Here is a 24,794-nt window from a genome sequence, read left to right as displayed (position 1 = left end):
ACCTATATTTTATGGAATAGACTTAAATTTCTACGTGAATTATTCACAAACCACGCCTCACTCCCTAACTTTCCACCTTTTATTTCATTCAAAATATAAAGGAGTGCATTGCAAATTAACATTTTTTTCCAAGGCCTTTTATGGGGTCTTTTGCTACAGATTAGCTTATCTGCAGCAGGGCCCATTTTATTCCTATGGGCCCTGCTGCAGATAATTCGAGTTAATCATTACTAAAAGACCCCCTTAGTTTCCTGAGAATATTGAACATCTCTAAAGTCCCGTGTTTCCTGGAAGGATGTGGACTGCTTTCCAGAAGGATCTGGCAGAAGATGTCCTGAAAAAGGATGAAGAGCAAATCACCATGAATCAATTCACAAACAAAGAAACATCCTGTTTGCGGGTTTTTATTACCAGGCCTGTCACCCCTCTTCCACTGTCAGACGGTGACACTGAGCAAGCAAACTTTTCTCTCCTTTAAGTAGATTCCAACCAGTTTTAGTTTTAACCATGAGAAAAAAATCTCATCAAACTCAATCCTCTAGGAAATAGAGACAAACTTTCTTCACACCTTGTCTGCAACCAAAAATAATTTTGGTCTATATATAGGGATAATTTCATAACAGGGAGCCAGTGTCAAGCTGCCATAAAAGTGCCTATTTTAATAAGCCATCCTAGATGCCTATGTGCCTTTACTACTACTACTACTTAACATTTCTAGAGCGCTACTAGGGTTACGCAGCTTTATTAAACCTTTATTAAATAGACACCTAGAATAATCCCTAATAGTGCCTGTTCCAAAAAAGATTTATTTATTTATTATATTTAAAAAATTTATAACCTGCTCAATCCATAAATTCACAATATTAAAATGGCAGAGACAATCAAACAAATATCACATCGAAGTCTCCTCTCATAGAGGCGACAAACTCTCTCTTTCTTACGTCAACCATTATGTTCCCCAAAGTATTTCAGGTTATACTTATCCAGGAGCATATTAACCACCAAGGGCTAGATTCTATACATGGCGCCTGAAAATTACGTGTGGAAATAAAATACCCCTAGGTATATTCTCCAAAGCATGCCTATATTTTATAGAATAGGCTTAAATTTCCATGTGGTATATAGAATTTGCCGAGCGCCTCTCCACAAGATCAAATTTAGTCATGGACATTTACGCCATGTTTTACTTGGCATAAATCCCAACGCCTAAATTAGGTACAGAGCAGGTGTATTCTACGACAAAGCATCCACGTCCCAACCATGGCCATGCCCCCTTTACAACTACACAACTTAGAATTTAAGCACCCCACGTATTCCCTAAGAACCCTTTTTGGCATGTAGAAAAGTTTTCCATAATGACCCCCACAGTGCACTAAGGGGCCCTTTTATTAATCTGCGGTAAAAGGGGCCCTGTGCTTAGCAGCAGCGGCCATTTTTGCAACGTGCCAGGGCCCCTTTTACCACAGTGGGTGAACATAGCCAAAAATGAAATGGCCATGCGGTAAGTTCGCACTTGCCATGCGGCCATTTCAAGAGGGGGAGACCACTTACCCACTGAGGTGGTAGTACGCGAGCAGCACGTGACGCTGCCTGATTACCACTGGGGAACCCCCCGCAGAAATATTTTTTCAATATTTCCGCTAGCACCAGAAAAGGTGCACGCTAGGGTCAGAACTACCACTGGCACCCACATTGGGCCAGTGGTAGTTCCAGGTTGCCACATGGCAATCTTTTAGTAAAAGGGCCCCTGAACTAGACACGTTGGAGTTCGCAACCTATGGGGCCCTCTTACTAAACGGTTGCCGCGCGGCAACCCATAACTACCGCTGGCCCAATGTGGGTGCCGGCGGTAGTTCCACCCCCCAGTGCATGCCATTTCTGGTGTTAACAGAAATATTGAAAGAAATATTTCCACAGGGGGTTATCTGACGGTCATCAGGCAGCGTTGTGCACCAGGTTAGCGTAGGAGCCCTTACCACCACCTCAGTGGTTGGTGGTAAGTGTTCCCCCCCCTCCCCTGAAATAGCCACATGGCAAGTGCAAACACTGCATGACCATTTCATTTTTTGCTATTTTCACCCACTGTGGTAAAAGAGGCCCTGGGGCAAGGCAAAAAATGGTTGCTGCTGGTAGCACAGAGCCCTTTTTACTGCAGCTGAGTCAGGACTGTTTCAAAAATGTTGGCAAGCAATACAACTTCCTTGGGTGCCAAGCCCTTGGGGAACAGCAGCATCACATTGCCCTTTTGAATCAGTCTGTGGACAAACAAGCCCTAAAAGGAGGAGGAGGGTGTTGAAATTACAAGAAGTATTATGGGTGAATCAAGAATTCCCCCCCCCCCCCAATCTCCTTGTGCTTAGCCCTTTGATCAAAGCACTAGGCCACCCCTTGCCCTGAAGGGTAACGTTTTTGACTACAAGAGAGAATATTGCATTACTTGGGATTGGCAAGAGGAGGGGGTGTGTCTATGGTTTCACTGTTATTTTCCATGCAAAACTAGAATTTCACCATAGATAGTAACTCAAAACATTCCAATTGTAAACTCTTTCAGGCAGGGAGTTCCCTAAATCTGCCTTGTGCGAACCACAGTTTATATCCCTATGGATTAAGGCAGGGTCAGTCCAGCACATTGTGAAACCATGAATCCAATAATGCCCCTATATAAAAATAAAATAGAAAACACTCCTAATTGGAGAAAATGTGCTGGCACAAATGAGTCTTTGGGTCCCTCTGTCATACAGAGCATAGAATAGTTACTGCCTTGTAATTGCCCTTGAGGGGATGATGCTTTCTGTCTCTATGTAGCTTTCTTTTAGTGTGACTTAGTACAAGACACAATACTAAACCCATGTTTGCTCTCTTCCCTGTGTTTCAGTAGCAGTGGCATAGCCACAGGTGGGCCTGGGTGGGCTGGCACACATTTGGTGGTAGCTGGTGGGGATCCCAAGCTCCACCAACTGAAGACTTCCCCCTGATGGTAACGAAAACGCTACACTCCACTATACCGGCACCTGCGCATGCTCAGTTTTCAGCGCATGCCTGCTGCAGACTGCCAAGGTGGAAAGAAGCATTTTCCCGCCAGCTGAGATACTTTTTTGGGTGTGGGGGGGATGAACACTTCATGCCCACCCACGTCTTGCCTAGGCCCACCCAAAATCTGTTGTCTGGCTACACCTCTGTTCGGTGGGGTGAGAGGGCAGAGTTTGTTCATGTGTATTAGTTCACTGTGAGCTGGAGGGCCCATTAAGGGGCTAAGAGCAGGAAAGGTATACAATAATGTTGCAGTCTACTTTATACTTTTGTCCTGAAGCAAAATGGATTCTCTGTGAGTCATGATACTTTTGACTGGACCAACATTAGACCTGTCCAAAGATTATTTCATCAGTGATGCATTCTGCTGTGTGGAAGTCTTGGATGTGTTTACTGTCAGGTCTTACCTTCCATGGCCTGATGTGACCCAGAGTTACCACAAAGGCCTCTGGCCAAGGACAACCACTAGAATATAAACCAGGGGAAAAATCACCAACTAGTGGCATATGAAGGCTTATGGCACCAGATTTGGGCCTGGTTCCAATGGAGGTGGAAGCCCAAACGGACAGGAGGAAATTGACAAGCCAAACTGTCCTCTCTCCCTTAGACCCCGCCAAAATAAGCTCATACATTTGTGCAAAGATTGTCATTTACATGAACTTTCAAGACCAGGAAGATCCATTCTTCACATGTGAAAAGAGTATACACATTTTTCTCCAGCCTCTTCAAGGGGGGTAGAAGACAAAAAGAGTGGATAAGGAGAGGATTATACCACTCCTCTGCCAATCCTTCTATCCACATCTTCATCCATATTCTCAGTCTATCTGTTCTGTGTTCTCCCTTCATCACTACATTCCCCTCCCCATTATGGCAAACAACCTAGGCTTCAGAATTCATCCTTGGTATGGAGGTTAGGCAAATCATTACCAAATCTTAAAATAATAATAATAATTTCAGAAAAAGTAATACATCAATATTTTTATGTTAAGTACTGATGGTCTTAGGAAATGAAGCATCACCTTCAAGGGATGCACTGGAACAGTGAATCATTCTGAATATAAGGCTTGCTGTCTGGCATTTCGTCACAATGTCCAACAAAATATGATGAATCTTTTTACTTTTCAGTTTTTTTTAGCCATCCTTAGCCTGTTTTCCCTCCATTAAGCCTTCCAAGCAACAAGAAACAGAAGCGTACTCAGTGTTTCTAAATCTAGTTAAGACAGAGCACAGGAAGAGATGGGATTCTCACTGATTTCAATATGAATAATAAATTCTCTCCCTGTGTTCTCTGTGTCTTACTCTGTATGATGTGGTGAGATAAATATGATATCAAGAAGACTGGATACCCTCTGCATGTCAGACCAATGAGATACAGAGAGAATTCTTTCTTTGAGTTTGGAAATCTAATGGTCCTCTCCTAATTCAGCTTTTTCTGCCTCTGATTCCCTTCACACTGTCTAGAGCAGGGGTGGGCAACCTGCAGCCTACCATTGAATTTTATGCAACCCCTGAGACCATGGGAAGTATACAAAGAAAATGTCATTAACTAGAGTTTTGTCAATTTTAAATACTGTATTTCACAAATATTTTCAAAATAGCCACTCCATCGTTTCCATCGTTTTTTATTTATATTTTTACTTAGTTATTTATCATAGAAAGTCTGTGGAGCTCTGTGCATTTCCGATTTCAACACTGCGTAATGTTGCAGCCCGCTAGGGGTAGTACTGACATTCATGTGGCCTTCTGTGTAAAATGGTTGCCCTCCATTGTCTAGAGATGTTATTAAAAAACTGGGTTCCCTGATGTCCTTTGAAAATGTTTATTCCAGAGAGTGAAATTCCTCTTCAGCACCCCCAGGATGGTTAATCAAGGTGGCATTATAAGGTAACTCTTCATTATCCTTTGACCACAGTATTTCAGCCTGGTGTGGCCCCTGAAACATAAGACGCCACTTGTGATTTCAATATTTGCTGCTACACTCAACCTCACCATTTTACATAGGGTCCTTTTACTAAGCTACGGTAAAAAGGGCCCTGTGCTAGTGGCAGGAGCTGTTTTTGCCACTCGCTGTGGACCTTTTTACCACAGTGGGTAAAAAGGCTGAAAAATGGCATGGCCATCTGGTAAGATTTCACTTACCACTTGCCTATGTGTAGGGGGGAGCACTTAATGCCACCCACTGAGGTGGCTTTAAGGGCTCCCGTGCTAACCTGGCAGTAACTGGGTAGTGCGTGGTGCTGCCAGATTACTGATGGGTTAGCACCTGCGGAAATATTTTTGGAATATTTCTGCTAGCGCAGGAACTGGAACTACTGGTTGCACCTATGTTGGGCCGGAGGTAGCTCCAGATTAGCATGCGGTAAGCTTGCATTGGTCTTACCGCTACTTTGTAAAAGGGCCCCATGGAGGGGCATAATCGAATGGGGCACCCAAGTTTTCCTGAGGGTGTCCTCGCAGAACGTCCTCGCGAAGGGGCAGGGAAACCCGTATTATCGAAACAAGATGGGCGTCCATCTTTCGTTTCGATAATACGGCTGGGGACACCCAAATCTCAACATTTAGGTCGACCTTAGAGATGGTCATCCCCGGTTTTCAGCAATATTGGAAACCGAGGATGCCCATCTCAGAAACGACCAAATCCAAGCCATTTGGTCATGGGACGAGCCAGCATTCATAGTGAATTGGTCCCCCTGACATGCCAGGACACCAACCGGGCACCCTAGGGGGCACTGCAGTGGACTTCACAAATTGCTCCCAGGTGCATAGCTCCCTTACCTTGTGTGCTGAGCCCCCCCCCCCCAAACCCCCAACTGTACAACACTATCATAGCCCTAAGGGGTGAAGGGGGGCACCTACATGTGGGTACAGTGGGTTTGTAGTGGGTTTTGAATGACTCACATTTACCACCACAAGTGTAACAGGTAGGGGGGGATGGGCCTGGGTCCGCCTGCCTGAAGTGCACTGCACCCACTAAAACTGCTGCAGGGACCTGCATACTGCTGTCAGGGAGCTGGGTATGACTTTTGAGGCTGGCATAGAGGCTGGCAAAAAATATTTTAAAAGTTTTTTTTTAGGGTGGCAGGTGGTTAGTGACCACTGGGAGAGTAAGGGGTGGTCATCTGGTCATATCGGGCACCTTTTTGAGGCTTGGTCGCAAGAAAAAATGGACCAAGTCGCCCAAGTGCTCGTCGGGGACGCCCCTCTTTTTTCCATTATCGGTCGAGGACGTCCATGTGTTAGGCATGCCCCGGTCCCGCCTTTGCTATGCTTCTGACACACCCCAGTGAACTTTGGTTGTCCCCGCGACGGAAAGCAGTTGAGGACGCCCAAAATCGGCTTTCGATTATGCTGATTTGGGCGACCCTGGGAGAAGGACGCCCATCTTTCGATTTGTGTCGAAAGATGGGCACCCTTCTCTTTCGAAAATAAGCCTGATAGTAACATAGTTAATGATGGCAGATAAAGACTTGTACGGTTCATCCAGTCTATCCACGAAGACCTGCTGCACCATGCAACTTACACCCTGTTTGAGTGTAAAGGTCATTTAACCTTCACACTTAAACTTCAAAGAAAAGCTACTACAAAAATGTTATGGGATTTGCGTTGCAAGACATAGGAGGAGAGACTTACAGACCTGATCGTGTATACCCTGGAGGAAAGGAGAAAGAGGGGTGATATGATACAGATGTTCAAATATTTGAAACATATTAATCCTCAAACAAACCTTTTCCAAAAGCAGGAAGGCTGTAAAACTAGAGGACAGGAATTGAGGTTGAAGGGGGGCAGACTCAGGAATAATGTCAGGAAGTATTTTTTCACAGTGAGGGTGGTAGATACTTGGAATGCTCTCCCGCAAGGGGGGGGGGGAGTGGAGATGAAAACGGTAACAGAATTCAAAAATGCATGGGATAAACACAAAGGAATCCTGTTTAGAAGGAATGGATCCACAGAAGCTTAGTAGAGATTGGGTGGCAACACTGGTAATTGGGAAGCAAAGCCAGTGCTGGGCAGACATCTACGGTCTGTGCCCTGAAAATGGCAAGGACAAATCAAGGACAGGTATACATATAAAGTATCACATGCAATGAGTTATCTTGTTGGGCAGACTGAATGGATCATACATGTCTTTATCTGCCATCATCTACTACGTTACTATGTTTTGATTTGATTCCATCCTCTTTTTATATAAGGATTCCACATGTTTTTGAATTCTGTCACTGTTTTTGTCCCCACCACCTTCCCCAAGAGGGTATCCCAGGCAAATACCACCTTCTCCATGAAAAGTATTTCCTGATGTTACTCCTCAGTCTACCTCCCTGCAAACTTAATTTATGTCCTCTTGTTCTATCGCTTCCCTCTCTCTAAAAGAAAAATACATTTTCAAGAGAAGTTAAAATGGTAAAACTAGAGGACATGAATTGAGGTTGCAGGGTGGTAGACTTTGCAGTAATGTCAGAAAATTCTTTTTAACAGAGAGGATGGTTGATGCCTGGAATGCCTTCCTGAGGCAGGTGGTGGAGAAAAAACTGTGGCAGAATTCAAAATGATGTGCAATGAACACAATCTGCCCGATATTCAGACAGCGAGAAATAGCCAGGCTATCTCCTGCAGTCCGTGCTAAACCTAGATATTCAATACTGATCCATTTCCAGTGTTAGGTATTATTAGGAAAGGAATAGAAAATAAAAATGAGGATGTTAAAATGCCTTTATATCGCTCCATGGTGCGACCGCACCTCGAATATTGTGTTCAATTCTGGTCGCCGTATCTCAAAAAAGATATAGTGGAATTAGAAAAGGTGCAGAGAAGGGCAATGAAAATGATAACGGGGATGGGACGACTTCCCTATGAGGAAAGGCTAAAGCGGCTAGGGCTCTTCAGCTTGGAGAAAAGGCGGCTGAGGGGAGATATGATAGAGATCTATAAAATAATGAGTGGAGTTGAACGGGTAGATGTGAAGCGTCTGTTCATGCTTTCCAAAAATACTAGGACTAGGGGGCATGCGATGAAGCTACAATGTAGTAAATTTAAAACGAATTGGAGACAATTTTTCTTCACTCATCATGTAATTAAACTCTGAAATTCGTTGCCAGAGAATGTGGTAAAGGAGGTTAGCTTAGCGGAGTTTAAAAAAGGTTTGGACGGCTTCCTAAAGGAAAAGTCCATAGACCGTTATTAAATGGACTTGGGGAAAATGCACTATTTCTGGGATAAGCAGTATAAAATGTTTTGTATTTTTGTAAGGATCTTGACAGGTATTTGTGATCTGGATTGGCCACTGTTGGAAACAGGATGATGGGCTTGATGGACCTTTGCTCTTTCCCAGTATGGCAATACTTTTGTACTTATGTACCCGGTTTAACTTTGTCTGGTCTGAATTTAACCGGCCAAGCAGATATTCAGTGCTGGCCAGTTAAAATCAGATTGACCAAAGTTATTCTACCTATTGTGGTGGCAAAATATGGCTGCCAAACCTGGCTGGTCTGCCTTTAAAAATCGGTGGATAGCCATTTATATAATGTGATATAACCAATTATCTTTAAGCGGCTAACCAGTGATATTCAGCACTGGATAGCCGGCCGGCTAGATAATCGCCTAAGTGCCATTTTAGTGGCCATTTTCTTTTAAATATCGGGTGGAAAGGATCTCTAATTAGAAAATGAATGGTATAAAAAAACAAAACTTAAAGGGTTACATATGTGTTTGCATGTCAAGTGGTGCTTAGATGGCAAATCTTGCTGTATCAACTAAGGCTGGTGCTGGGCTGGCTTGTACTGTCTGAGTCCCGCATATAGCAATCTGGTTTAGGATGGGCTGGAGAGAGCTTCGATGGGCGGGCCTGCCCGTGAGTGGGGAAATGTGGGATATAAATGTAATAAATAAATAAATAAAAATTTGGAACGTGAGGACAGTGCTGGGCAGACTTTTACGGTCTATGTCCCGCAAATGACACATTTGGATAGGCTTTGACGGCAACTCCAGCAGTTGGAAGAAAAGGACAGAGCTGGGCAGATTTCTACAGTCTATGTCCCAGAAACACCAAAGAAAGAGCATAATCAAGTATATAATTTCACATTCATTGTTGATTTCATCTAGAATTGAGCATGAATGTGACTGTTGAACAGACTGGATTGACCATTCATGTCTTTATCTGCAGTCACTTATTATGTTACCATGTTACACCAAAGCTGGGCAAATTTCTACAAAACCTTGAAATTTGACAACAGTGGACTTACAGAAAGCAGTTTTGCTTGGTTCAAGCTACTTTTTACATAGATACCTGGATAATTCCTAAACTTCTGGATGAAGCTCGAATTTTCCAGGGATACCAGACAAATATGTGTTTGTATTATGTGCCTTGTATAATAATAAAAATACTTCACCAGTTGAGACCATCTTTGTGCTTATAAAATATTTTAACATCGCCTCCGTGGTTCTAGTTTCCCCAACACAAATCTCTTCTCAAAGTCCTCTCCTACAATCACACATCCCAAATCATCAGATTTGTGTAATGTATTGTTCAAATGAACTTGCTGCATGGTTCGTTCCCCTCAGTTCCAAAACGCAGGCCTTGCTTGCCTTCAGCACCCCAAGCCTTTTCCTCTGCTGTTTGTTTAAAAGGGGCTAATGCATGGATGCCAATGTTCTGCTGTTTGTCCCATTAATAAATTGATTAGAAGGAAGTTTGTGTCCTGCTGAGTGCAAACTCTCCTGGCTGAGCCCCTTACAATGAGCTAATTTCACATTTACTAGAGAAAAATGATCAACAAACCCAGCCCCCTCCAGGTGTTTAAATCTTTGCAGCTTCTTCCTATACAAGAGGCCCTGATCTTGCTTTAAAATAAGAAAAGCACACAGCTGTGCTGCTTCCCGCTTCATGGAAGTTGTGTACTGGGGCTAATTGTAGCCAGGGGACTGGGGGTTCACATTCGCACCCTGTTAGCACAGCAATTACCTTTCTTTACATTGACTGATTGCTGGTTTACATATTTGCCCTAATTCTATCTGGTTTCAGAGCTTAAACTGCAGCTGCCTCTTGGGGACTGGTATAAATTGGGGCACTGAACATCCCAGAAGCATTGGAACTCCCACCCCTCCCCCCCCCAGAATATTTCAGAGAATCCACTGGAAGAGTTGAGACTGGGATCCAGAAAGATGCTGCAGCTCCTGCTCCTTCTTGTCTTTGTAGAAGTGGGCACTGGTAGACCCACAGATGGCACAAAGACACCCCTTTGGGGAGAAGACTCCGAGGAAGTGAGATCAGAGGCTCTCAAAAGACTTCTGGAAGTTTTTGGCATAGAAGATCCCCCGAATTCCCCTCACCACATCAAGCAACCCCCTCAATACATGATCGATCTCTATAACACAGTGGCTGATGCTGATGGGGTCACGAAGGACCCCCACCTCCTGGAGGGGAACATTGTCCGCAGCTTCTTTGATAAAAGTAAGAACAAAGTTTTCCAGCCTTCTGGCATCCTTCTCTTTTTCTCAGACGTAGCTACAAATCAATCAATTCCTACTGAATTTATCATGAAATACTTTTATTATTAATCTGTGACAAACAAATGTTTAATCTTATTGTTTCTCTTTGTAAGCATTTCATTGACAAGTAGAGCCAGATCATGTATTGAAGGGTTTTGTTTCAGTGGGACAAATTCTTACCTGTACATCTGACTTTTAATCTACAAAGTAGTCTTGAAATGCTGTAGAATCTTCCTTGTTGAACTCTGAATCCTTGAAGGTTTAAATTATAACTCACCAGCTCTGGAGACTAGCAGCCCTTGTTGTGTATGTGTGAATTCAGAGCTTCTTTTGCTGAATTACACAACAGGCCATGACTCTCAGATTGTATTGTGATCCCCTGGTTTGATTTTCCCATCTTCAGTTCACAGTGATCGGATGCATTTCCTCTTCAACGTATTAAGCGTGGCCAAGAGCGAGAAGATCCTAACAGCTGAGCTGCATCTCTTCAAGCTTGGACCCAAGGCCAGCGAGATGCCTTACTTCAGGAGACATCACTTCTGCCAGGTAGGAGAAGATATCTCCCTATCCCTCCTCCTTTTGTTTAGTGCAGGCTTCCAGGTGCGATGTTGGTCCTGGAGAAAACTGAATTTTTTGCCAGCTATTCTCTTTTACCACCATCTTCTCATGTGCAACCCATTCCCCTTTCTTAAAAGTAAAGTTGAGAATACTTAGCAAGCAAATCAGTACTGTATGTCCTTACAGATCTGTTGTTATTTGTCATTTTAATCGGAGCCAGTGCAACAATAGTGGGTGCCCTTGACAAATCTTCAGTCTTACCTCCCCTCCCCCCTAGATTAAGGACCCCTTTTACAAAGCTGCAGTAAAAGGGGAATGGCGGTAGCGTCGGCGCATGGATTTGCTGCGTGCCGAGGCTCCCTTTTACTGCAGTGGGTAAGAAGCTTTTTTGTAGCTGTTTCCCCAGGGAGCCCTTACCGCCACCTATTTAGGAAGTGGTAGGGACTCCTGCGCTAACCCAACAGTAAGCAGACAGCGTATGGGGCTGCCCGATTACTGCTGGGTAAACCCCTGATGCTAAAAAATTTTAAATATTTTTTAAGTACTGGAAATGGTGTGCGCTGGGGGGGGGGGGCAGGCACTACCATTGGGCTCCTGCGGTAACCTGGCAGTAACCGCTAGGTTACCGCCACACTAAAGAAACAAAAAACAATTTCCGGAGCATCGGAAACAGCGCACGTTCCAGCTGGAACTACCGCCGGTAGCTGTGTTGGGCTGGTGGTAGTTCTGGATTAGTGAGCTGTAAGCTCACATTGGGCTTACCGCCGCTTTGTAAAAGACCCCCTCCCAATCACACAAAAATCCTACAGTGTGCGCTGATGATTCTTACAGTTTGTATTGCTGTCAGAATCTATTGTTTTGCTTTGATTGCAGCTGTTCTTTGCTGCCTCTCAGAAGCTGCTGCCCTAGGCAATTGCCTAGTCATGCCTAATGGTAACATATCTATTTAAGAAAGCTTATGGTAATCTCATATGTCGCTAATGTTCCATAATTACATGTAATCGAATACTAACACTGTACTCCCTCTTGCTAACTGTAAGCCACATTGAACTGAACCTTGTTTTTGGATAACTGTAGGATATAAGAATGGATAAAGAAATAGTTGTGAATATGGGGGTAATATTTAGACAGTGGTAATCAACATTTTTTAAAATGCTGACCACTATCACCAAAATTATGCCTGGATATTCAATACCAGGCCATGTCCGGGCACCGCCATTAAATATGTGGGTACGTGTGGATGGCTGGCACTCAACCAGATAATGCCAATATTCAGCCCTTAGCCAGTTTATAGGACTGTAATTTATGTTGTCCTATTTGGCTGGTTAACTTAACCAATCAAGGACTGAATATCGACACTTATCTGGTAAGGTGCTGACTCCGCCCCTGGACCGCCCACACAATAGCTGGTTTTGGCTTTAGTGGTTAGAAGCGATATTCAGCGGCACTATCCTCTGGATTCTATATAGTGTGCCTAGAGATCTATGCCAAAATCCAAGCGTATTCTATAACGAAACGTGTAACTTAATTGGCTTAATAAGCTAATCAGCATTGATAACAGCACTTAACAAGCAATAATGAGCGTTAATTGGCTGTAATTAGACTTTACGCACGCAACTTGCTAAGCGCATTCTGTAATGCAGCGTGCCTAACTTCTAACGCACACAGGCAAAAAGGGTAACGGTTATGGGCAGGGAAATGGGCGTTTCGTGAGCGTTCTAAAATTTATGAACATAGTTATATAATATGGCCCAGTGGGCCTAAATCTATGCACCGGGATTTGCACCATGTTTTCACTGGTGTAAATGGAGGCGCGTAGTTTTAAGCACTGAGAAATCAACTAAGCATATTATTATTATTTATTGCATTTGTACCCCACATTTTCCCACCTATTTGCAGGTATATATTCTATATACCGCGCCTAAATCTAGGCACCACTTATAGAATACGCTTAGTCGGCTTTGATTTCCAAACCAATTTTTTTGTAGGTGCCATACATAGAATTTCCCCCTTTACGGGTAAATGTGGCTGAATATTCCTTTGAGGCTTCTCAACACCAGTTAACTGGACAAGAGGCTTTCTTACCTGGCTAACTGGCTTGGAAATAAGATCCCTATATGTTTATTTTTATTTTAGGACTGCTGTTTGGGGTTATGTGGGTGTGCGTTGATACTGAGGCATTTAGGAGAATTTATATGGTGTTGATATTATATTTGTATAAAAAAAAAGAAGATTCCCCCAAGCACACCAAGAAAGGAAAAAAGAAAAAAAAATGGCAGATGACCAATTGAATCCAACTTGAGGGTAACTTGTTTATTTGAATGTAAAAAACAAATGTACAATGAAACAAAAATGGCCCTTATTGACAATCAACTTGTTAAAATGCAATGCAGTTCTGAGTTTTGGCGCAGAAGGCGCCTGCCTCAGGAGTCACAAGTAAATCGGTCTAGTTCAGTGTTTCCCAAGTCCAGTCCTGGAATACCCCTTGCCAGTCAGGTTCTCAGGATATCCACAATGAATATGCATGGACTTGATTTGCCTACACTGCCTCCATGATATGCAAATCTCATTCATGCATATTCATTGTGGATATCCTGGCAAGGGGTACTCACTGATTCCTGTGGTAAAGCCCTCTGAGCATTCCGTGCAGATTAAAATGCATGCTATTCCCGCAATAACTGACCTTACTGCCAGTAGTAGGTTTTGAGAATCAGTCTGTTGGTTTTTTTTTATTACGTTGTACCACACTTACAGGCAGATGATCAAAAACCCTGCGCTGTTCCAAATAGCGCTGGAACAGCACGGGGCGCTATTAAACCTATGATCAGAGATAATGCATGCAAATTTAAGCAGCACAATTATCTCTGATCATGGGGTAGAAGTGCGGGAGAATTGTGCCTGAGCATGCGCTCAGCACAATCCTCCCGCACTTGTTTGACAGGTCTGGGCTGGAGACCAATGAAAAGAGAAGGACGCTCATCTTTAAATCGGAAGATGGATGTCCTCAACTGCCCTGTTGCAGGGACAGCCAAATTTCAAGGGGGTGTCGGAGTTATAGCGACGGGGCAGTTGAGGACGTCCAAATTTTGGACGTTTCTGCAATGGGCAGTTAAGGACGTCCAAAATTGGATGTTTCTATGAGAAAGACATCTTTCTCATAGAAACATCCAATTTTGGACGTCCTTAACTGCCCATTGCAGAAATGTCCAAAATTTGGACGTCCTCAACTGCCCCGTCACGGAACCGTCCAAATTTTGGACGTCCTCAACTGCCCTCGCTGGCAGGTTTGTAGGGGGAATGGGGGCCTGCCAGCATGCAAATGCATGCTGGACAGGGCTCGCCATTCCTCCCCAATGATCTGCAAACCCTAACGCCAGCTTGGAGCTGGCGTAGGGTTTGTCGCAGCCAGCGACCCAATCTTTGGCACGCTGGTCGCTGATCATTGGGAATAAATGCGTTAAGCACTGATTAGCATGCATTTGCAAGCTACTTGCACTAATACTTGCACTAAGAGCCCTCGAGCGCGTTGTTTCACGCGCTCAAGGGCTCTGATCATGTGGCGGTAGCAAACGCCGGCGCTAGTATGGCGCTAACAGCCTCTAGCGCTGGCGTTTGCTTTTGATCATCTGCCTGTTAGTATGTGATTAGGAAGGTAAAAAATATAAGAAAATCATTAGATCAATAGTTAAAACCAAGGCAACTTCTCCTGCTTTCATCCTTTGAAGACAATAGGAATTATGTTTCTCTCCTGTTTTCTAGGTGAATGTCTATCAGGTCTTGGACAAGCACAACATGGACCTTCCACAGGGAAAGAAGCTGCTGTCTTCCAGGCTCATCTCCTTGCAGGCAATGGGGTGGGAAGTCTTTTCTATCACTCAGGCTGTAAGTTGAATGCCCAATCAGGGTGCTGAAATTCCTTATACTAAGACAATGTATTGTCCCTGTGCACTGTAATTATCTCAATGAATTTGTTGTTTTATGGAATGCTTAGTTTTGATAAGAGAAAGCAGTGTAGTATTTATAACACTGTCTTCTCACTGGTGGCAGTGGCGTAGCCAGACCTGACTTTTTGGGTGGGCCCAGAGCTAATATGGGTGGGCACCCAGAAGCCCACCACCAGAGCCATTATTTTGGTTACAAGAGTAATCAAAATGCTCGCTGGTGGTGGCTCTTCACTACCTAGGGCCAAAAAAAGGTATATTTTAATAATTAAATATACCTTTTTTGCCTTAGGCAGTGAAGTGCTTATCCCACCCAGAAGCCCACCACCACCAGCAAGTATTTTCAGACAAAAACGCAAATCAAAACATGACACGTTAAAAAATATTTTAAAATACATATGTATTTATTACCTGGCTCCCGTAGCTGTGTGGGGCAGCGGGGGAGTGCTGCTGCTGTGACTGTGCATAGACCCAGCTGGCAGGACAGAGCACAGGGTGGACTTGGAGCCGCGACCACATCCGTGACCTTTCCCATGCGGCGCTGCGTTGGACGTGACGTAGCGCCATCGTGCTGTGCGCAAATGCACACTTTGGGCCCCGGCCAGGCTGGGGGAGCGGAGACGGCAGTGTGGTGGCAGCTGCAACTCCACAAGACTTTCGCGCGAGATTACATGCGGCCCGGCATCTGGCCGAGGAGGAGGAGCTGCCAGTGCGATTGCTGAGAAAAACAGGTGGGAGTGGCTGAGCGGGCCGACAGCAGATTGGGCAGAAACTAAGGCTGTGGCTGCTCAGCTGCTGTAAAACTGGGTGGGCCTGAGCCGAGATCGGGTGGGCTACGCCCCTGATTGGTGGGCTAGGGCTGTCATAGTTTGGTAAGTTTTCTATATAGGTTCTGATCCCCCGATATTCAAAACCATTTAACTGGCCACGAACGGCACCTGGCCAGTTAAAAGGTACATAGCCAGCTATCTGGCGATATTCAGCGGGGGATAACCAGCTATCTCCCGCTGAATATTGCCGGTTAGTGGCTAGTCTAACTCCTGTCGTCTGAATATTGGCCCCTGAGTGTCTTTTTCAGGGTCTTGTGTGGCCCTATTTGAAAGCAAAATGAAAAAGGCTTAGGACTAGGAGTACCCACATCCTGTAGAGGCAAAGCACAAGCAAAAACCTGTCTGCTTTAAATAAATCATCTGGCAGTGGAAGGAGGTGATTATCATAATTTGAAGATATATATATATGTGTGTGTGTGTGTGTGTGTGTGTGTGTGTGTGTATATATATATATATCTCCAGCCAATATTCAAAGCAATTTAAGTGGGCCCACTTTACTCACTTACCGCTTCCTAAGTGGGGATATTCAACGGCAGTTAATCGGACAGTGGCACTGAATATCCCCACAGACTGTCCAACAAAAAAGTGGACAGGTCAGGGGCGGCGCTGGGGATGGTATTGAGGAGGAGCCAGGGGTTATGTGGGTGTTGGCAATATTCATTGTCGGCACTTGCATAGTTAAGCGAGTGAATTTAAGACAGCTCAAAAGCTGTCTTAAGTTCACTCACTTAGCTATGCAGGCCATGACACTGAATGTTGGCTGGGACCTGCATAACTATTTTTGAGTTTAAAGCCCTCCTGATCCCCCTCCAGGCCTCCCAAGTAGCCCCCCTCCTTCCTACCTCTTCCCCCAGCCCATGAGCATCAATGCCCTTCCCCTCCCTCCCCAAATGAGCCCCCCTACCCCAAGCCCCCTGAGGTACAAATACATTCATACATACATATGTGTATGTATATATATATATACACACACACACACATATATGTACACACACATATATTGTATATATATATTTGTATGGCAAATTTTAAGAGGGATAGCTCCGTTTTTGGTGACTATGGAATTTGTGATACAGAACTAGAGGGTTAGATAATCCAGACTTCATTCCCACACAGAATAATTTGTTGAGTGATATTATCAGTTATAATAGGAACCAAATGGTGGAACTCCTTACCACCCAAAATACGAAATATACAGGAATATACTAGATTCCGCAAAATCCTCAAATGGTTCCTATTCAAACAAACCCTCACAAAGAACAACCATATCTCAAACAATTAATTATTACCTGAATTGGTTATTACTCTATTTACCATTAACTTTCTCTTTGCTTCATGTACAATTTCTCATTCATAATAGATTTTCTAAATGTTAAACATCCATAGTTATCCCAGTATGTTTATGATAATGTATTGTAAAATTGGATTCTTACAACAAATTACTTTCTTATGCATTATTCCTTGTTATGTATCCTATACTGTTTATTGTAAGCCATATTGAACTCAAACATGTTTGGGATAATGTGGGATATAAATGTCACAAATAAATAAATAGCAGTTTTGCTGGGTAGCAGACATTGGCAGGAGGGTGGGGCCAAATTTAAAAGTAAGGAGAAGGAGGGATATCTTGTGTGGAAATGTTGCTTTGGTTTGCTTCCCCTATATCCAGTTTGCCCCCCCCCCCCCCCCCCCGTTGCCACCCTAAATATTTCTGTCTAGAGAGGCCACTGAATCAGACCTGACAACCCCAACTCAAACAACCATCAAAGTGTACTTTCACTCACAAAGAAGTTAGAAATTTACATATATTTACATATTAATATTTAGGGGGGGAGCTAGAGATCTGAAAGATAATTGAGGGGGAGGGGTGCACAAGACTAAAGGTTTTCCTAGGGCACTGAATATCTTGGCACCAGCCCTGCCTCCATCTTCATAGAATAGATTCTCAATGAAAAGGGAGGAGTATCCCTTGCTATTGAAGTTCTGTACACCTTCAGGTATTGTTTTGTTGTTTGAAACGTCTGTTGATCTATAATCCTTACAGTGACAGAAACTTGGGACCATCAGGTATGTACTGTAATTTTGTTTGTTTTCTTAGGTCCGGGCATGGAATGATGAGGAAAGCTCTAACCACGGCCTTCTGGTCACTGTTTGGGGTTTAGGAGGGACACCTCTGGAACCCAACCTTGTGCGTTTTGCCTCTGGGAAACACCATCACGAGAGTAAACAGCCTATGCTGGTCCTCTTCACGGATGATGGACGGAGGGGGACTGTGCCTCTCCACAGCCTCCAAGGTAAAAAGAGGCTCCATGTGACTCAATCTTAGTGGGCAGGATGGGGCTTCGGGAAACTGAAATAACTTATGTGATTCTAGTTTTTCTGCCTAATTACACAGCTAAAAATATGTGCCTACTTTTCACTATGTGGTCTCTGCTGGATTTTCTAAGTGAAAGCATGCAAATACATTCAACTTTGAAAATTACCCCAGGAAAACTACATGCAGTGCATACACATTATACATCATTTTTCTGTATTAAAGTAGGCACATATGTTTGAATTTTCTATAGTACATTTTTAAGTGTTAATCGTGCCCCAATCCCGCCCACAGGAATGTCTTCTCAAACAATGGATAAATGCAAGCTGTATACATGTAACTTTACCCACACATAAAAACATGGTAAATGATGGCAGATAAAGACCAGAGGTCCATTTAGTCTGCGCAGTGTACCTACTGTTCCATGCTGGTTACACCCCTCCATGCCTTTGTTTAGTATTGTACATAAAAACATAAGAGTAGCCATACTGGGTCAGACCAGTGGCCCATCTAGCCCAGTATCCTGTTTCTAATAGTGGCCAAGCCAGGTCACAAGTACCTGGCAGAAACCCAAATCGTGGCAACACTCCATGCTACAAATCCCAGGGCAAGCAGTTGCTTCCCCATGTCTGTCCCAATAGCAGACTATGGGCTTTTCCTCCAGGAACTTGTCCAAACCTTTTAAAAATCCAGATACGCTAACCGCTGTTACCACATTCTCCGGCAATAAGTGCCAAAGTTTAACTATTTGCTGAGCGAAAAAATATTTCCTCCTATTTGTTTCAAAAGTACTCCCATGTAACTTGAGTGCCCTCTAGTCTTTGTACTTTTGGAATGAGTAAAAAATCGATTTACTTCTACTTGTTCTACACCATTCCATGCAGATTACATGTCTCTATGTGTTTTTCAAGGTATGGTAGTCATTTAAGTTTGGCTTTAATTCCACCATTTTGCTATATAGGGGTCCTCTGTGTTTATCCTATTCCCTTTTGAATTCTGTCACAGGTTTTGTTTTGTTTTTACCCCACCATCCCCACTGGGAAGGCATTCCAGGCATCCGTCACCCTTTCCGTGATTGCTCTTAAGTTTATCTCATTGTCGCTTCATTTCATGTCCTCTAGTTTTATGGCTTCCCCATGTTTGAAAAAGATTTGTTTGATTATTAATGCCTTTCAAGTATTTAAACATTAGTATCATATCTCCTCTATTCTCCTTTCCTCTATGGAATACATATTCAGATCTTTAAAGTCTCTTTTCACGTCTTCTAGTGCCTATCCCATACCATTTTGGTCACTTTCCTCTGATCGCTTCATCTTTTTATATTCTTAGTGAAATATGGCCTCCAAAACTGAACACAGTACACCAAGTGGGTCCTCACTAATGACTTGCACGGGGGCATTCACACTTCTTCTCTTCTACTAGTTAAATTCCTCCCTATGCAGCCAAGTATCCTTCTGGTCTTGGCCACTGCCTTATCTTACTGTTTTGTCACCTTGAGATTCTCGAACATCACCACTCTGACGTTTTTCTCCCTGTTTGTACACATAAGCTTCTCACCTCCTATTTTCTACAGCTCCTTTGGATTCATGCACCCCCAAATGCATCAGTCTAACTAAGAAGCATCAGCCTAAACTTCTAATCTTTGTAGATCACAACCTAGGAAGTAGGAAAGCTGGCCCAAGAGCATTAATCAACTTATTTCCAGCGAGGCCTTCAGCTACTCCATGTAGATTTTATAAAATACTTATTATGTTGTCCATTCATTCAAGGGTATCCACTCTGTTGCAAATCTTCATGTCATCTGCAGAAAGGCAAGCTTTTCCTTCTAATCTTTCACAAAAACATTGAACAGAATCTGTCCCAGGACTGATCCCTGAGCCAATTCACTAGCCCCTGTTCCATCTTCTGCATGAATTCCATTTGCTACCATTTTCTGCTGTCAGTCAACCTATTTCTAATCCAGTCCATCACCTTGGAACCCAGCTCAGATTGCTCTGTTTACTCATGAGCCTCTTATGAGCAGTTCCAACCCAAGGGTATTGGATGCCATAGGAAAACCATCAGACATGCACTCCTCCCCTTCCTACAGAACAAGAACCTCCTCTTCCGTACCCCCCTACCCAGATGCCAAGCACATTTCCTCTTCTCTCCATTACTTTTCCAACCACCAAGGTAAGGTGTCCTGGTCTGTAGTTTCCCCCTCTTCTGTTACCACTTTTGTAAAGAGGAACGACATCTGTCCTTCTCCAATCCCATGGAACATCTCTCATCTCCAAGGATCTATTAAACAAATCTTTTAAGAGAAACCACTGCATCCTCTAAGCTCATTCAGTATCATGTCTTTGTCCACTTTCAGTTTTTCAAATTGTTCATAAACACTTCAGCGAATGGTGTAGTATCTACTCCATTTCCATATATGCTTTGTCAGCCAACTGTGATCGTTCTCCAGGATTTTCTACCGTGAACACTGAACAAAAGAGTTTACCATTTTCACTTTTTCCTTCTCAGGTTCCACATAGGGCAATAAGTTTTATAGAAGCCCATTTCAGCAGGTAAAGCACTGCAGAACTGGCTTTGTTTCAGAAATTAACTCTGTAATTTTATTTTTAGTCTTTTTGCCATTGTCAGGTGCTTCCCCTTCTTACTTAGGAAAGACATTCTTGGGAGATATCCTACTGCTTTTGAAAGTGGCCTCATTTTAACCATGGTTACTGCTGATTTTGTGCTGATAATTTTTGTAAAACATGTGGGCTTACAGCACCTACTTGGCCTCCTGACCTAGGCAACTAGTTATACAATTATATTCTACAAAAATAAGGATGTTACAATTCAGCACAACTACTTGGCAGACAGGCCAAAGATTGCACAGACCTAGAAAATGAATAACCCTCTTGCTCTGCTTACTGGTCCCTCTGAAGCAGGGCAGGCCAGGCCATGTCCAGGTACCAGCATTGAATATCCAGGCTAATAAAGATCGTGCTGGCCACTGGCGCTTATGAGGATCCCGGCTGATATTCAGCCAGGTCCTGCATATGACATTTTATGCGAGCCTCAGCTGAATATCGGCCGGAACCCGCATAATGGTTTCTGTCCATGTCCAGAGCCCCCTCTTCTGATCCTCCCTCCCACTCACAGAACTGCAGCAACCCACCTCCTGTCCTGATCTCACCTTCCCCAAAGAAAAATTGTGGCAGGCCTGAGTCACTCCCCCCCCCCCCCCCCAAGCCTACCTTGATGGTCCCTAGTGGCCCAGACATCGCAGCAGCCATTTTGAACAGGCTGCAATGGCAGATAGGAAAAGTGGGCATCTTTGCTTCTGCCTGTTTGCCCTGCTAGACCACTAGGGACTATTAAAGTAGGCCTGGGGGGGGGGGCTATGGGGCTGGGAGGGACTTGGGTCTGCCGTGATATTTCTTCAGGGGTGTGGGATTGAGACAAGAAAATGGGGATGCTGCAGTCCCAGGGGTTGAGTGGGGGGGGGGGGGGGGGGACAGAAGGGGAGGGACGTGAACTCCTCTGCCGCCACCTGGAGGTTAACCAGGCAGCCAATATTCAGATTGGAGTCCAGTTACCTCCATGTACCTAACCAGTTAGTGATCTGAATGCTGGTTAAGTCCCAGCTCCTCCCTGGCTCCGCCCACTTACTGCCCCACCACGAACCAGGCGGTGCAGGGGTGGTCTGTGGTGATATTCAGCGGCACTCTCCAATTAAGTGCCGCAGAATATCAGCGCTTAGGCAGACATAGGCAATTTAATAGGGCAGGAGCTTCTCCTGCCTGATTAAATCACTTTGAATAACGGGCAGTAAGAATGTATGCAAATGTTAGTATTTTAGTCATTTACACACATGAAGCTACTTACATATGAGCTCTTATAAAATACTGACTAGCATTAATGCATGTAAGTTTCATGGTCCATCTTTTCTTTGTGGGACTGCACAAGAGCAATGTTTAGGTGGAGTCCACACATGCATAAAGATTATAAAATTCCTTAATTTATGCATTTATGTGTGCAAAGTAAATGCTGACACTTACACCAGGCATAGAGTCGGTGTTTCGTGCTAGCACCTATGTGTCCCAATGGTGCATCTAAGATGTATGGGAGACCTCCGCCTACATTCCTGCCAATGGGTGGTGCTGTTTCAATATAACATTTTCAAAAGCAAGGGACAGGCAAGTTATGCAGGACTCCAAAGGACCTGACTGACCCTAGCAATTGAAAACACAATATTGAAGCACCACCCCCTACTGGCAACACTGCAGCTGGAGGACACCAACGGAACATTGCTGTGTAGATTATTTTGCACCTAGGCTAGTCTTTTATAAAGTCAAGTAGGCACATGCTTGATTTTATAAAACAGGTGTAAAATAGGCACATCAGGCATGGCTTTCAAAATTATCCTCTATAAAGGCAATTTTACAACAGCACCTAGGTTTATAGGGAAGGAGGGTGTTTTTTTTTGCCTGTTTTTTAAAAATACGTATTAATCTGTGTCATTGTAAAATAGTAGCAAAAATCCTGCAGACATCATGCTTAGATTGAAGATGTGGCTACTCCCCTAAATTCTATATACGGCGTCTTAAGTTGTGCGCTTTAATTTGGCCACACGACCAAATTGCACGCACAACTTAATTAACAAGCTAATTGGTACTTAACCAATTAGTGGCACTAATTGGCTTTAATTAGAATTTACACGCACAACTTTCTAGGCATATAATGCAGAGCTCATAAATTCTAATGCACACAAAGGGGGCGTGGCCATAGGCATGGAATGGGCGGGTTGTGGGCATTTCAAAAAACGATGCGCACTATTATAGAATACACCCAATCTGCACCTTAAGCGCAGGTATTTAGGCATGGTTTTAGGTGGCCTAAATGCCTGCGCCTATATTTTAGTTGTAAGAATGGTGCGTGAGCATATTCTATAAACTACGCCTAACTTTAGGCATAGTTTATAGAATCACTCTAACTACATGGTTTTACGGCGCTGATTTTTAAGGTGACATATATAGCATTTCCCCCATTTCATCTGCTTGACAGCAGGTGTAAATGAACGCAATTTGCAGAATTGTACATATTTTACAAAACTACATGTGTGCATCACGACTCCAACCATGCTCCACCCAAACTCTGCTCCTGAGCATACCAAATGTAGAAGTATACACCACCCAACTTTATATGAGCCCATTTAAATTCATAAATCAGCATTTTGGGCTAGATTCTATATATGGCGCCTAAACGTTCCATGCTGAAAAAAAATATACCTAGGTGTATTCTCTAAAGTATGCCTACATTTTATAGAATAGGTTTAAATTTCCACACGGTATATAAAATAACGCTGAGCACATCTCCATGCGAACAAATTTAGTCACGGCCATTTACGCCATGTTGTACTTAGTGTAAATCCCAACACCTAAATTAGGCACAGATTGGGTGTATTCTATAACTACTACTACTTATCACTTCTATAGCGCTACAAGGCATATGCAGCGCTATACACCATACACGAAAAAGACAGTCCCTGCTCAAAGAGCTCACAATCTAAATAACGTGCATAGATTTTAGAAACGCCCATGCCCTGCCCCCTTTTCAACTATGTGACTTAGAATTTAGGAGTACAGAATAAGCTTAGTGAGCTGTGCATGTAAATTTTAATACCAATTAGTGCTGCTGATTGCTTAACATCCAATTAATAGCGCTGATTAGCTAGTTAATTAAGTTACGCACATTGTTATAGAATACGCTTCGATTTCCATGCAGAAATTAAGGCACGATATATAGAATCCCGAGGTTTATGAGCAAAAATGGTTTATAAGATTACCCCATAGAGTTTGTAGTTACACCATCATGAATCTGTATATGGATTCTTGCCCTTTGTGTGTTGAGTTGCAATTTAGTCTTTGGGAGTGATCTGCAGTGTACCCTTAGGTGCTCTTAAAGTGCAACAAAGAGTGACAAAGGATTATAGTCAACTAGTCTAGATTCCTCTTAAAATTAGAGGTGTTTATATTTTGTGGCTATAGGTGTGCATACATTTAATTTTGCTAGCTACACAATTAACTAATTCCTTCCACATCTCTCAACAGATACAAACGTGCAACGCGCAGCCCTTCCAAATGAGCCCATGGCACCTTCCCCTAACCGCACCCGGCTTGCACGTTCTCTCGAGGCTGAGGATGGACATTTGCCTTGCCAGAAACACCCTCTCTATGTAGACTTTGAGGAGATTGGCTGGTCTGGATGGATCATTTCTCCACGTGGTTACAACGCTTATCACTGCAAGGGCTCCTGTCCATTCCCCCTAGGTCAAAACATGAGACCAACTAATCATGCCACTGTACAGTCCATTATCAATGCTCTCAAACTCAGCAAAGGTGTGAACAGTCCCTGCTGTGTCCCAGACCAACTTTTCTCCATCAACCTGCTGTACTTTGATGACGATGAAAATGTGGTCTTGAAACAATATGACGACATGGTGGCAGGAAGCTGTGGATGCCACTGAAGCCTCTATGGTAAAAGACTTGAGCATGTGCAATGCAGTAGGACAGCAGTATACAAAGGTTACCACTAGCTATGGGCAGACTGCTCCACCACTTCCTCCCCAGCACATTTGCTTTATTAAAGCAGATGGTCCACATT

The 24,794-nt window shown here is 43.6% G+C and overlaps 1 protein-coding gene across 1 annotated transcript in view; it reads left to right on the top strand.

Annotated features, from left to right (window-relative positions):
• LOC115480954 (bone morphogenetic protein 2-like) overlaps positions 1-24,794 on the top strand; it is a 79,900-nt gene extending 55,106 nt beyond the window's left edge. The window contains exons 2-6 of the mRNA XM_030219938.1: positions 10,220-10,474; positions 10,916-11,058; positions 14,830-14,952; positions 17,940-18,135; positions 24,242-24,794. Of these exons, the coding sequence (XP_030075798.1) occupies positions 10,220-10,474; positions 10,916-11,058; positions 14,830-14,952; positions 17,940-18,135; positions 24,242-24,657 (1,133 nt within the window). The 3' untranslated portion in view covers positions 24,658-24,794. The remainder of the gene's footprint in view (positions 1-10,219; positions 10,475-10,915; positions 11,059-14,829; positions 14,953-17,939; positions 18,136-24,241) is intronic.

Source organism: Microcaecilia unicolor, chromosome 11 (genome assembly GCF_901765095.1).
Source record: "Microcaecilia unicolor chromosome 11, aMicUni1.1, whole genome shotgun sequence".
Classification (NCBI taxonomy): Eukaryota; Metazoa; Chordata; class Amphibia; order Gymnophiona; family Siphonopidae; genus Microcaecilia; species Microcaecilia unicolor.
This window is presented reverse-complemented; position numbering and strand designations above follow the sequence as displayed.